This window comes from Haliotis asinina, chromosome 12 (assembly GCF_037392515.1).
Source record: "Haliotis asinina isolate JCU_RB_2024 chromosome 12, JCU_Hal_asi_v2, whole genome shotgun sequence".
NCBI lineage: Eukaryota > Metazoa > Mollusca > Gastropoda > Lepetellida > Haliotidae > Haliotis > Haliotis asinina.
The window spans coordinates 25,353,822-25,367,162 of NC_090291.1; the positions used below are offsets into that span (position 1 = coordinate 25,353,822).

General features: G+C 37.6%; 1 protein-coding gene across 1 annotated transcript in view; it reads right to left on the reverse strand.

Annotated features, from left to right (window-relative positions):
- Positions 1 to 10,271, reverse strand: part of LOC137258076 (paramyosin-like) — a 258,586-nt gene extending 248,315 nt beyond the window's left edge. The window contains exons 1-2 of the mRNA XM_067795629.1: positions 10,164 to 10,271; positions 5,694 to 6,028 (exon numbers count right to left, since the gene is read on the reverse strand). Of these exons, the coding sequence (XP_067651730.1) occupies positions 5,694 to 5,979 (286 nt within the window). The 5' untranslated portion in view covers positions 5,980 to 6,028; positions 10,164 to 10,271. The remainder of the gene's footprint in view (positions 1 to 5,693; positions 6,029 to 10,163) is intronic.
- Positions 10,272 to 13,341: the final 3,070 nt, after the last annotated feature.

Sequence of the window (13,341 nt, forward strand, 5' to 3'; positions counted from 1 at the left end):
GTAAAGAGGAAATTAAAAACAGATACAATTCAAAGATTTGATACTTCATACGTAATTGTCAAAGTTTCAGTGCAGCGTGACAGCATAACAGAAGCAAAATCACACAGAACAACAGTAATTATCAGTGTTTCTGGCTCCTTCTCTTACTTACAATGAAATCGATGAAAACATATAACAACACACAGATAGTCAGAGTCATTCTGATTACTTACATATCATATTTATGCTCAAATGATCCCTGAATCGAGGGAAGAGTCCTCGCAAAGTCCTATGTACCCTTGTCACCGAAGATGCCATTTTGTAAGAAATCAGTCATCGGTTGTGATGTCATATGTCAGCATTGTTGTACACATTAGGCCATTTCTTTGAGGTGAAGGTCGGATGGACAAGAGTAAACAAAAAAGTTTCCAATAACATTTTCAGTGAGTACTATGAAGTATATTTAGCGTATGGTCCAGATATTTTTTTCATGAAACCAATTTCAGTATCTACCTTTAGCCTTGTTAAATTTCACATCAAACGTGGATATAGGGTATACGTTTTCATTCTTTGAAAGTTTTTGATTGATTGAATAAAAGTTACGAAAGAAGCTGACACACTGAGAGTAGCAGACAATATATAAACCTTTACATAAGTGTTAGTAGAACAAACATAGTCATAATGGCAACATGTACTTTAGTTCCTCTGATGTACAATATTCAATACATTGGGACACACATATTGCAGTTTTATATGTACAGGTTAATGGACAGCAATGAATTCAAACCTTCTACGTAAACAGATAATATTAATGGAAATTATCCATACATTTTATCTTGTAATTTTCAATGGAATTTAGTGAGAGAATCCAGTTAACCTGTACCTTCAATTAAAAACATGACATTTGCATTGTTACTCAAACTGTGTTTCTAATTTGAAATACTTGGGGAACAACAAGACACGCAGGTGCCTGTTTGGTCTCGCTGTATGCGTTGCTATGCAACAAAGTACATCTTAAACGATGTATGACATGGATGTAGGACCCCATGGTACGACATGGATACGACATCTTTGTGAAACAGTCGTAAAGGAGGTCAAAAGAGGGTCGTAAAGAAGGTCGTATGGGCGTCTGTTACCCAGACTAACAGATCTGGTACCGGTGATACAAAGGTTGTTGTCTGTTTGTTAAAACCTTGTTGCAAAAAAGTCTATTTGCGGTGATCCGAATGTCTGGCTGATTAGTTGAAACGATTCTAAATGCAGCATCCACTCTCTTGGTGATGTTGCAGACTCTTGGTACATGACATGCTTTTATTTGGAGATTCAGACTGTTGACCATGTTGAAGAGTTGAAACATCAGGTGTAGTGGAGATGGCGATCTCATTGACCCTTGCTTGTCTATGTAGAAAGCCACTGGTGAGTTGTCTGTGTGGATCATCAGTAGCTTGTCTCTCAGTGTTGTCGACCAGTGATGGATAACATGCATCACCACTTTCATCTCCAACTGGTTGATGGGAAGAGCAATCTTCCTTCTTTCAGATTCCTGCTGCAACCTCGTTGTTTAGATGGGCAGCCCATCCTTCGAGAGATGTGTCTACAAAGAGATGGTTGTTGAATGCCAACTGGAACTTATAAGTTTCTGCGCAGGCCCTCAACTGGGGAGCCCACCAAAGCGGGTATTATCTCAGATGTCCAGCGCTGTAAACCGGTCAAGACTTGCAACTATGACTCAGGAATCGCTGTCATAGATGTAGCTGTAGGCATCTTCGTCTTGTCATGACCTGAGCTGACATGAGCAGATCGAGTAGACATTGTCACTGTCGTAACGGTAACGGAGAGAATAGAACTTGTTCTAACATCGGCTTGACCTTTGACCAACCGAACCTCTGGGACAGCGATATATTTCAACGCAGGGATGAATCCAATCCCAAGGAATTTAGATTCACAAGTCATTCAAGCTGAGTTAGTAGCCTGTAGACTGAGATAACTTCTCTTACGGTGAGCTCGCATGACGTGAAGATACGTCATTCTTCGTCTTCAGATCCTCAACCCTTCTCATTATGAGCGAGTTGACATGCGAAGGGAGTCTATTTATAGCTGGCTGCCTGTCCGATCAGAAACTGTCAATCATTGCTGCAGATCTCCTGATAGGCAATGCTGGATCTGCTGTTAGAAGACCTCTATGCCGTCTGAAGAATCAAATGACGCTGTAGACTGCTAATCTAGCATGTAATCGATATCTTTCCATCGTTCCAAGTCTGAAAGTGTAACGTAGACGAGTTCCTGATACTGGGACAATAACATCAGATTTTACGCAGGGTGTTGTCTCTCGAGGACCAATCAGATTGAAGATGTGACGTCACCGCTGTAGCAGTCAACCAACGTGATCATCGTGAAATCTTGTTCAAATGGTGATACCCTTCCTAGCACTCAGGCTTGTCCGTAACCCTGCTGATTGGCGAGCATGTGTCTAGATGAGTAAAGCGTGCGAAAAAAACTACCCCGCTTGAAGCTGATAGATGTGTTGGAATTCTTTCCCTGAAAATAATACCGTCATCTCTTGTGATCAAAGGTGTAGTTTGCAGTGGTATCTTGTAGTCGTCTTGAAGAATCTTTGTGACGTATTCGTCGTTGAGAATTCCCCAGAGATGGTTGTAGGTAGAAGATTCCATTTGTTCAAACCCTAATCTTCAATGTTTACCTCGTCTCTCTGGACTCTGGGGAACTTGGACTCGTTAGTGTAACGCTGACTTGTCTGCTTGAGCACCGTTGTCAAGGTGTCGATGGACTTGATCATCATGACTTCTCTGGAGTCTTGGGTGACCATTTTTGCTACCTCATTAATCTTGTCGACAAAGTAGATTCAGTCCTGCACTAGTTGAGGTGAGGTGCTCAGACATAAACTGCTGATCCCTCATCTGAGTGACGAATGCTGACAGGATCATTCTCTTTTCCTCATTGGCAGGTTTGCTGAACTTTGCGATAAGTCTCGTTCACAGCTCTAATCCAAAAAGAATGCGCATCGTAGTTGTGTCGAGCTGGGCAAATCTCTTTTTGTCTACCTTATAAGATTTGTTGCAGACGGGACTGACTGATTTTATAAGCTTCATCGACGTCTGTTGCTCTGACGAAGGGCTCCGTATGATGAAGAGGGAAGCAACGAACGTTGAATGACGGTACATGACGTTGTTGAAACTTGGTAGTCGACTTAAATGCCGCAGGAATCGTAGATATCAGAGGTATCGGCGGGAACGTAAGTGTATCAATGTCGACATCCTTCATCATGTAATAATGACCTTCATTAGAGTACTTGGATGGTGAAGCTAAGTCAAGTCCATTCCTGATCCATGATGTAACTTCTGAGTCCGAAAATAGGGCTTCCTACAATGACGACGCTCGATAATGCCTATCTTCATCCCTCCATGAGAGTGAAAAATTCATTCCATGTCCATGGCTAAGGGGGTTGATGATTGTGGACAGTGCCTTCCATGAACTGGGGAGAGTGACGAAGACCTTCTGCGTTGACAAGTGAGCCCGTGAGTGAATTCACACGAGCGGGAATCCTCACTGGTGCGAGTGCACTTACGCGAGTGCGAATTCTTACTCCTGCGAGTGTACTCACTCAACAAACAATTCTAAAACAGATACATTTCTGTAAAATTCATGCAAATATTGGAAGAACATAAGGGCTTACATGCTGGCAAAACTAAAAGCGGGTCAACCGCTGACAGCCGTAATTTACGCGGTAAACACGATATCATCAACCGTCAAGTCTCGGTTGACGAAATACGTGCTATATCAACACACAATAATCACGAATAAACAAACTGTTATACATATACATAACCCAAATACTGCATATGACATAAATATAGTTACATAATTGAAAAACTTATCACCGTAGTGCAGACTCCAGGTAACCCCAGCCGCGCTCATTGGGCGATAAGGAGAGTAAAGAGCATGGCTGCTCACATGACCAATGCACGGGAAAGGGGAGGTTACACATGGGTGAAAGTATTTTTATCCACTTCTTTTTAGAAGGGAACTTCAAGGGATTTCAGGTATTCCACTACCTTCGCTAGGGAAGAGGAGATAAGCAATTAGCATGAGTCAGGATAAGGACAAAATTTATGTACACATTTTATATGTATTTTAGTTTTTATGAGTCTACACATCTAACTAAGCATCTTTGTTAAAATGGTTCAGTTTCACTGAGAAATTATCAAAAAATGTGTAACACTATTTCATTTTGCGTAGTGACCCTTTGTTTACAAGGGTTGTGAGGCTACACGTGCTGTCATCGAAGCCTATTGGAGAACAAACATTGCAGCCAGTTTGAAATATAAATATGTATTGTCATAAACCTTACTGACTCACCTGTAGAAGAATATTTACGTAACAGAGCGAAAAAATATGAAAACCTTGCCGAATCGTTTGCATTATGCCAGTCTCACGTGATATCCAAATTAGCCTGTGGCAGTGATGTTATGCTATGCCATCGCTGCGCCGGAGTGTGATTCCACGACATTCCTCAGGTCCGAAAGTAGTCCGGTTCGGTGGGCATGGCTTAGATTCATTGGGAAATGAAATCAAAAGAAATCTTCCCACTTAAGCAATCAGATTGCCAGAATTTTCATGAACACAAAAAAAAGTTAAATATTAATTTGTTTTAACAATGGCAAGATACAAAAGATTCACAACAGAGGTTTTATGTACAATGCAATTGAGCAAATCTCAAGTAATGGGTCACAAATACTTTGTCAACTCACTGAAGTCTTGGTGTGAGAGTGAGAAACAGTTTTACTGAATGTAACACAGTGAGATGAGTAGTCAGGCAGCGAATATGTAGGTCAAGCGTTGACGAAGGAAGTTTGATATTACTCCAGTTAATCTCTAAGTGTGTCAGTCAACATGATAACCAGTCTTTATATACAAAGTCACAAGCTCTTGAATATTTGAGCACATACAACCATCACCATTGACATAGAAGCTTCTAGTAAACAATTAATCAAGGGAGGCAACTTTAGATCACTCCCTTAAAGGGATGAAGCCAAAATACTAAAAGCGCTTAACATTTATGATCCAAATGTGATCCATTATAGTTATAACTCAAAACACTAAACGCTGTGGCCCAATGATAATTATTACTTAATTAATAATACAATTTGCAGAAAATACACTCTCATAACGAAATCAGAATTTGACAAATTTATCTTAAGGGTAATATTGTAAAGCGATGTCAGGAATTTCTGGTTTGGTTTGGTTTGTTTGTTGGTTCACAACACACTCAGCTTTATTCAAGCAATACAGAAGCAGTCTGTTAATACTTGATTTTGAGCAAAACAATCCAGTGATCAACAACAACATAATAATAATATTTCCTGCAAGTCAATTGGCAAACTGCAAGAATCAAACTTAACCAATTGCTTCATCTCTTTTCAAGTTAGGCATGTATAGGAGACCACGATCATGTGCAGGGAGCTGAAGTCTGTTCTACTTTTGTACTAAGTGTTCCTGTTTTATTGCATTTTTTACTCAGAGGAACCGACTTGTATTGTTATGCAGGGACAGGATAAGCTCAATTTCTTCCACATACCGCATATCATTTGCTGTTAACTGATAAATGCATGCTTATGTCCTATTCAGAATTGTACAGACAGTGGAGATTCCTTAAAACTTTTGAAAATGATTTGTCGCTACAGAGCATCACCTACCGTGCTTGTTTAGTAGAGATAAGTACACATCATCCAAATCTGAGAGATCTTCTAGTGAAGCCTCGATCTCCCGTTCCAAACCTTCAATTGCTGCCCCTATGGTGTCCAGTGCCTTATATGATCTGTGTACAGTCTTTTCGAGACTGTGAAGACGGACACCACGACCTCCAGTCACCTTCCTAACTTCCTGCAAGTCAGTCAGCAACAGCTGCAATTGGGTTCTCAGGTGCTCCATGCCAGATGCTGCACATCCCATGTTTGGTGTCTGGGTGGACACACTCTTCATGCTGGCCCAGACTCAATGATTCAATGTACAACTGGCATTCGTTTGTATCCTAAATGAAAGACATAATATAAACCACAGTTAGTTCAGACTCAAAACCTACAGATATGAGACTGAAGTGACAATAAACCCTCTTGAACCCTCGGGATGCCATGGTTTTTTTTTCAGGGGCCCATTTTTGTTAGGATACATTTTGCCTAAAATTTACTTTTTTTAAACAGTAAATTTCTTCCCTTTTTATCATGCACTGATGAAAGTGCTATGCTATGATACTTGTTAATTTGTCATCTTTACGGAAATTGTAAGTGAAGAAAATACAAACGGCAAAATATGCGAATGGCAAAAGTATATATGGAATGGGATTGTGCGCTTCTGTATAACGTTACACACTCAATCTTAAAAATGACTCAAAATAAATGGTGAAAATGGACTGTTTTCTATGACAGAGAGGTCATACACATTATATAGATGATGGGGTATGGCCTAGCTATGCTTAACACTAGGTCTATATTTTGATTACATCTTGTTCAAATACAAATAAAAATTAATCAAATACAAAGTTCCCCAATGTGTATACAAAAGTGTATGTTTTTGTAGTCCTACACTTAGTAAGAAAAGTTAACAAAGTACTTCAGAAGAAAGCAGGTAAGAACAGGATGGCCCTAACTGATATGTAAATATTTATTAGATTCCCTTATTCATCAGTTTTTGTAGATGTATTTGGACTAATTTTGCAGCATTATTAAAGCGGCACTGATGCGGAGGAATTTCCGTGGACTGGTGTATTGGTTGTTGTTTTTCTCCCGTGAGTACCCGGATGATATCCCAGAATTAGTGACTGGTTCGTGACCTCTGCTGCACAGTCCGTATGCGCAACTGATAGTTTAATTATAGACAGATCAACTGAGGTGAAGTCATTTTTACTTCATTACAAATGTATTATGAAAACAAACGAAACACTTTGAAGGTTAATCATCTGCCAGTGGTAGAAATGGTTAAAAACTATTAGGACGGAAAAATAATGAAGCCAATGTACGTCTCTATATTTTGTCTCATAACCCTAATTAGTTTATTGTCATGTTTGTATGATTTTGAAAATTAATAAAAGAACACACGGTCTGCTTATACTCATAGTAAATTTCTAACAAGCAACATTTATACATTGTATAGATTGCCAATGTGGATCCTATTTCACACACATACGCGATCTAGTGTGTGTTTTCTGTCATATAGATTCTGCTGAATGCACCAACAAATAAATTAAAACAAAATGCAAATAATGAATGTAAAATAGACTAATTTTATATCAGCAATGTCAGGCTACTACCTTGTTCAGGAATGTATCCATTAATATCCATGTAAAAGAAATTGTATTCCATTCATCTGCAGCTGGTAAATAATCCTGCTCTGTGTCGCGTGTCTTACAACTGTCTCATTTGCGAAAAAGTAACACATCGTTTCACGTCTTTCGTTGGTGAAAACCTGATAAACCTCTCATTGGTCACCCAAGATAGCACACCTGGCAACTAATTGTATGATGTCCACTATTCTAAGTAACCAATAATGAGCAATCAATCAATCAACGCAAGGGTGGTTAATTCTTTGAAGGGAGGATGTTGTTTTTACACTCGCACTTTAAAACAGGGTGTAGTCATCTACACACACTGCCTTTGACAAAAGTAATTAATCAATCAGTGTGTTATCGGTTAATCCTTTGATCGATGTTTGTTTTTGTAACTCAGCTGATAAACCCTCGTGCATCACTTACATGCACATATTACATAACATACAATACATTTGCCATTACAGACCTTAATTTATAATGTTGAGTATTTACTCCAGACAGGAGAAATGCCAAATGGGAATCTTTGTTGAGTAACCGAACTGGTTACTACTAATTATACCTATCATAAGATGTAATCTCTGTGTCGCATGCAGCCTGAAAACACTTATGGGCCGAAACTGTTTTGAGGATACCAACGGAACTTTCGTTACATAAGGAATACATACAGGCATTTGCGGTGTACTTGGGTAAATAGGTGAAATAAGCGGTTTTTTTACGTAAGAAAATTTTCAGATTTATCTACCAAAGGCAAAGTCATCGTTTATTGTTTATGAATTCAAATAAATCAACTGTGTGTTTTTATCATTATAAATAATAAACCATTGTAGCTACCATAGCTACCAAAATTTACGTATGATATTTGCTATCACAGCTGAACCAACACTCAAAATTACCTAAATATAAAGCTTTGCAATCTTCCGGAGCGAAACAAATGGCTTGCTACGTGCCTGTAGACATCATATTTTCATGTAACATGATTAAATATCGAGGTTAAAAACACAGAAATAGGATTAAATTGAGTAACTATACCATCCAAGCATCCGAAAAAAAGTACACTGCTGGGATATTTTGTTACGATCAGACAAGGAATACCATGGATATTTTGAAATAATCGCATATGATGGGCATCCGGCCTCCTGACTCTCTTGGGTGAAGAAATTCTGCTAATATGGACAAGAGCCCAGTTCCTTTGTCCGTCACGGTCGAAGGTGCGGGCGCTGACCAATTTGCCGTTTGGTTTCGTAATTAGACTGTTGGCGAGAAACATTATTCGCTCCGCATCAGTGCCCCTTTAACAGAGTACTAGCCACATCTTCAAATGTAATGAACGGACAAGGTATGATAACGGTGGTTTTTGGCCCACTGTCAGAATTGGCTGAAAAGATGTTATTTGTTTAGAGATAAAAATGCTATATTTTATATGTTCTGAGGTGTAATTTTACTGCAGAGGGGCCCAAAATGGGTTTTATCAGTTCCCATGAAAAATAACAAAAAGTCTGAAATATCAGTGTGCCATAATGGCTTATTTAAAACTGTTATTTTATTTACATACAAATTACAGCAGTTTTACGACAGGTTGTCATGCTGAAAAACATGTCAATGTCAATCATAATGTTTTAACCACAAGGGGCCCAATTAGGGTTGCAAAACATTGTTAATTCAGTTACTTGCCAACTGTGTCCCCAAAACTCAGTCATTATTCACAGCATTCTTTGCAAACATAATCCATGGGTCCATTGTACAACATGTAAGCATGGTAACAATCATGTTGTACTAAGAATCACATGGGCCTGTTTTGGTTAAAGCTTCATTTTGGGCACAGCTTCATTCTAACTAGTAAGTGTTACAAGTCAGCATTTACAACCAGTTTTAGCAAATATACAGTTAACATCTCAATCATCATATGTTATTACAATAGCCAACCATGTTGCATTAAAAATCACAGGTCTTGACCTCAAAGGGGCCCATTTCAGGTGAAATTTCATTGTCTGTGCAGGTTCATATCAACACCATGCACATGTTAAAGCCAGTATTCAAAAGACTTCACAGAGTAATTATTCACAACTTATCCACTTTAAAGATATAAAACATCCACTATTACTCTTCATTCACACAGCCATCAATCTCAGTATCTGATTCACTCTCAAGAACTGCAGTATTCAAAAGTGTATAAACCTTAAGTAGATCAAAATGTATAAAATATGAATTTAAAATATTGGGAACAAAGGCGACCAACTTGCAAAGGTGAATGGTCAGTGTCTTAAGAAAAGATTCACATGATGTTAATTAAAGCTTGTTTCACCAGTGTTGTAACATAGATTACCAAACTTAAGAAAAAAATTACAATGTTTGGATTTGATGTGAAACAGTTTAGATAAACATTGTTGACTCGATATACAAACTTTGAAAAAAAGAAAGAAAAGTCACATGGATTTGAACCTGCATGTCTGATAACAAAGAAAACCAACAGTCCACTATTGCAACCATTTGACAACATATTCCTTTGCCTCCCAGTGTGAATTTAAGCTTATATATTACACTACACTATGTATGACTTGACGTCTGCTTGTGTTCATCATCTTCTAGGCCTTGATACAATGTTCTTATTGTAGCTAAAAAAATCCTTTTCATACAGTTAAGTGTAGTCATTTTGGTTAGATGAAATCTAACGTCATTGGAAACATCAAGGTACATAAGTCCTTGGAAAATGCATATGTTTATACATGGCAATCCTGTTGAATGACTGTGTCATTCTGACAATGACAAGTGACTCAAAGGTGTTTGATACACAGATGATAGAAAAACTATGATCAAATTCTTGCATAATAACAAACATTCTCACCTTTACAGTATTGCTTGATCATATTTTGAAAACCTTCAGACATCTTCTTACTTTTCTAGCAGAGACCAACAACCAAACACCAACATTTACCTCTCATAAATCAGCCTTGTGAGTGCCTTATGATATTGAAAATTTTAATAAAGATGTTTGATATGTGTATTTTAGAGCCCCAAACCATTCAAAATATAATGTATCATGGCACAGATGTGTAAATGTGATGGATTGTTTTTAAAGATGTTAGTTTATGTCAATGTTTATTTTTTGAGATGTTGTATGGGGCAATTTCATAAACCGAAAAAATGTACTTTTTTAAAGATTTTGATGGGAGCAAAAGCGTAACCCAACCCAATTTTTTAGATGTGCATTCTAATTTACTGTCTTCGTATGTGGTGAAAAAATTGGGATGGGTCACGCTTTTGCTCACACTTTTCTATCACTCTGAAAATCTGAAAATGTTGGTTTCTGGAAGATATTGTAAAATATGTTAACTTTGAGGTCTTCAAAGAGGAAAACTAACAACACTAAAAACATAAAAATGCAATTGGAAGTAACTTCAACAATTAATTTAGCTCCTTTCATGCTAATATTATCATGTTGCAAAATTTTGACAATCATGACATGTTGTGGGCCAGTAAGGACCTCTATCATACCTTGTCCTTTCTGGAAAGAATTCAACACAACAACATGATTAGGATGACGTTTCAAAGATAAGGATACGATATTTATACCAACGGATAGGAAATCAAATATTCTACATGTCTGTGCAATTTCATAGCCGTACGCAGATCCAGGACCACGCGAGCGCAAATCTCGCTCAACGTTCACTTTTCAAACTTTATGAAAATGTGCGCCTGAAAAAAAACTCGGCATCCAGGGGGTTAATCATCCCAATGCTGCCATCGAACCCATTCGACAGGAGTGCAGGATAATGACATCTCCAAATAAAACTTGCACTAATTATTCAGCGAGTCGGATTTACGTGTTATATGAATTATGTATGGAGTGTACTAATTCTCACCTTTTTAAATATATAATGTTCAATACGTTTATATACCTTAAAACGAAACGCCCGCGAAATAGAAATGAGATCGCCGAATTTCTCGGCACGCAGTCGAAAATAACGGCCATTGTTGACTTCCAGTGCACCACGTCTATGGTACCCAGACTAATATTTTCTTCATAATGAAATATTTTTTGATAGTTTAATCAATATTTATTGTTCCTTGACGAAGAGGAAGCCCATAAGTTTCCCATGTTCTAAAAATTAGTAACTTTCGGCTCAAATAATTATAAACAAAACCAATCTCAATGTTACATCATCGATTCGACGAACAGGAACGATCATGGCAACGGCGGTAAACAAACAACTCCACATGTATCGTGATGCCGAAGAAAATGTGCCATCCTTTTGACATATCCCACTATTTTATCTGGAATTAATTACACGGTGTGAATAGGTAAATGTTATTGTCTCTGCACAGAAATTGCCAGATTTAGCGATTTTGTTTTGATTTTGTATGATAAACTTTCCAACATTCACAAAGTTGACATCCGTAGATGACCCGAAAGGGCGTGGCCAAACTCGCGGTCTTTCTAAGTGACACGATATATATATATACGAAGGATGTTTGAAACTACGCGTTCATAAGCAGAATCTGAACACATATACATTGAAAGAAAACGACTCAATACCTATATAATGCAGATCATGAAACAATATCACAATATTTGTAATTGTACCCACCCTTGATGAAACCGGAAGCACGTACACGGCACTCGTGGAAGTAAAATATGAACGAGTTGGAAAACGACCGTTGATACATTTTCTAAACTGATTCAAATTCCCGTAAGATCCATACTATACACCAGAATTACCTTTCAGTCATCCTCAGTTATTTACTGTTAGTTGTGTTCAATAGCAGTTGTCATTTGTGGCTTGTGTTGTAGTATTTCTCCTCAAGTTAGCCGTCGATGTGTTGATCGTTAGTTTAGCAAATCCGAAGTCGATGATTTTCGCGGTCTATTTTTTTCAAAGAATGTTCTGACACGGGGAGACATATAAATTGTCAGTGTGTCGTAACAATAACATTATATTGTTCTGTGTATATCGTCACAAGAAGTACAATTTTGATGATTGAAGATGTCATGAAAAAAATCATGTTTCCTTTTGCAGAAACGAACGAAACCAGAGCTAGTGTGAGAATGTAACGTACAGTAAATGTATTTCATAATAATTAATTACTGCTTAGAAAACAACTGTCATCGTCTTTGTGAATCAGTATTTAATTTAGACATTAAAACAGCTAAACATCACATCTTTTGTTCACGAAGTTGGAGCAAAATTGAAATTATTTTGTTACTCCAAACAGCTGAGCTTTCGGTGTTAATTCTACCTAGTATAATGCAGGTAATGTTTCAGATCAAATTGTTTGACGTGTGTGCATATTTGTATTAAAAAAATCATGTCATGTGTCTCAGTCCGTGGCTCCATACAGCTTTTAGATATTGCACTAGTGCAATCTGAACTGCAAAATGTACCTCATGTTTATGGCCATACTTTTTACCTACTTGCAGTGTCTATGTTCATGTTTTACTGTTAAAACAGAATTCATCTGGGAAACAGACTGATGATCCAAACTCTTGGAGCAGTGATTACACTGACAGTGATTGTAAGACAGACTCATTTTTTTCTTGTGATGAAATTTCATGAAGTAATATGAAATTATCATACCAGACCTAGAATAATTTTGTTGTATTGATGTTTTGAATATGGAATATCAAAACTACAATTGACAGATAATTAAGTGTTGAGCAGGAGGTGCAACCTGTGTTAGTCTGTGGCATCAAGGTAATCATGTGGTGGCACCTGGGACAAGTAGATTTCTTTTTCCCTAATACTGAGCTCTGCAGTGAGTGTTTTTTGTTGTCCAGTTTGGAGCTATTCATTATGATTTCAATTTAGATTTGTTTCATTGCCATATTTATACGACAAAGACATATATATCAAATGCTTCCAGATCTTAAACGAAAGACTGCTCAGTCCTTGGCATTTTGTTATTCAAAGAAGACTGTTCTTCATGTTTCTTGCTTTATGATTAGGCTATTGAACACTAAATAATTTTAGTATATCACCATCAGACACTTCAGCAAACAGAAACAATCCTTGAAAGTTCAATAG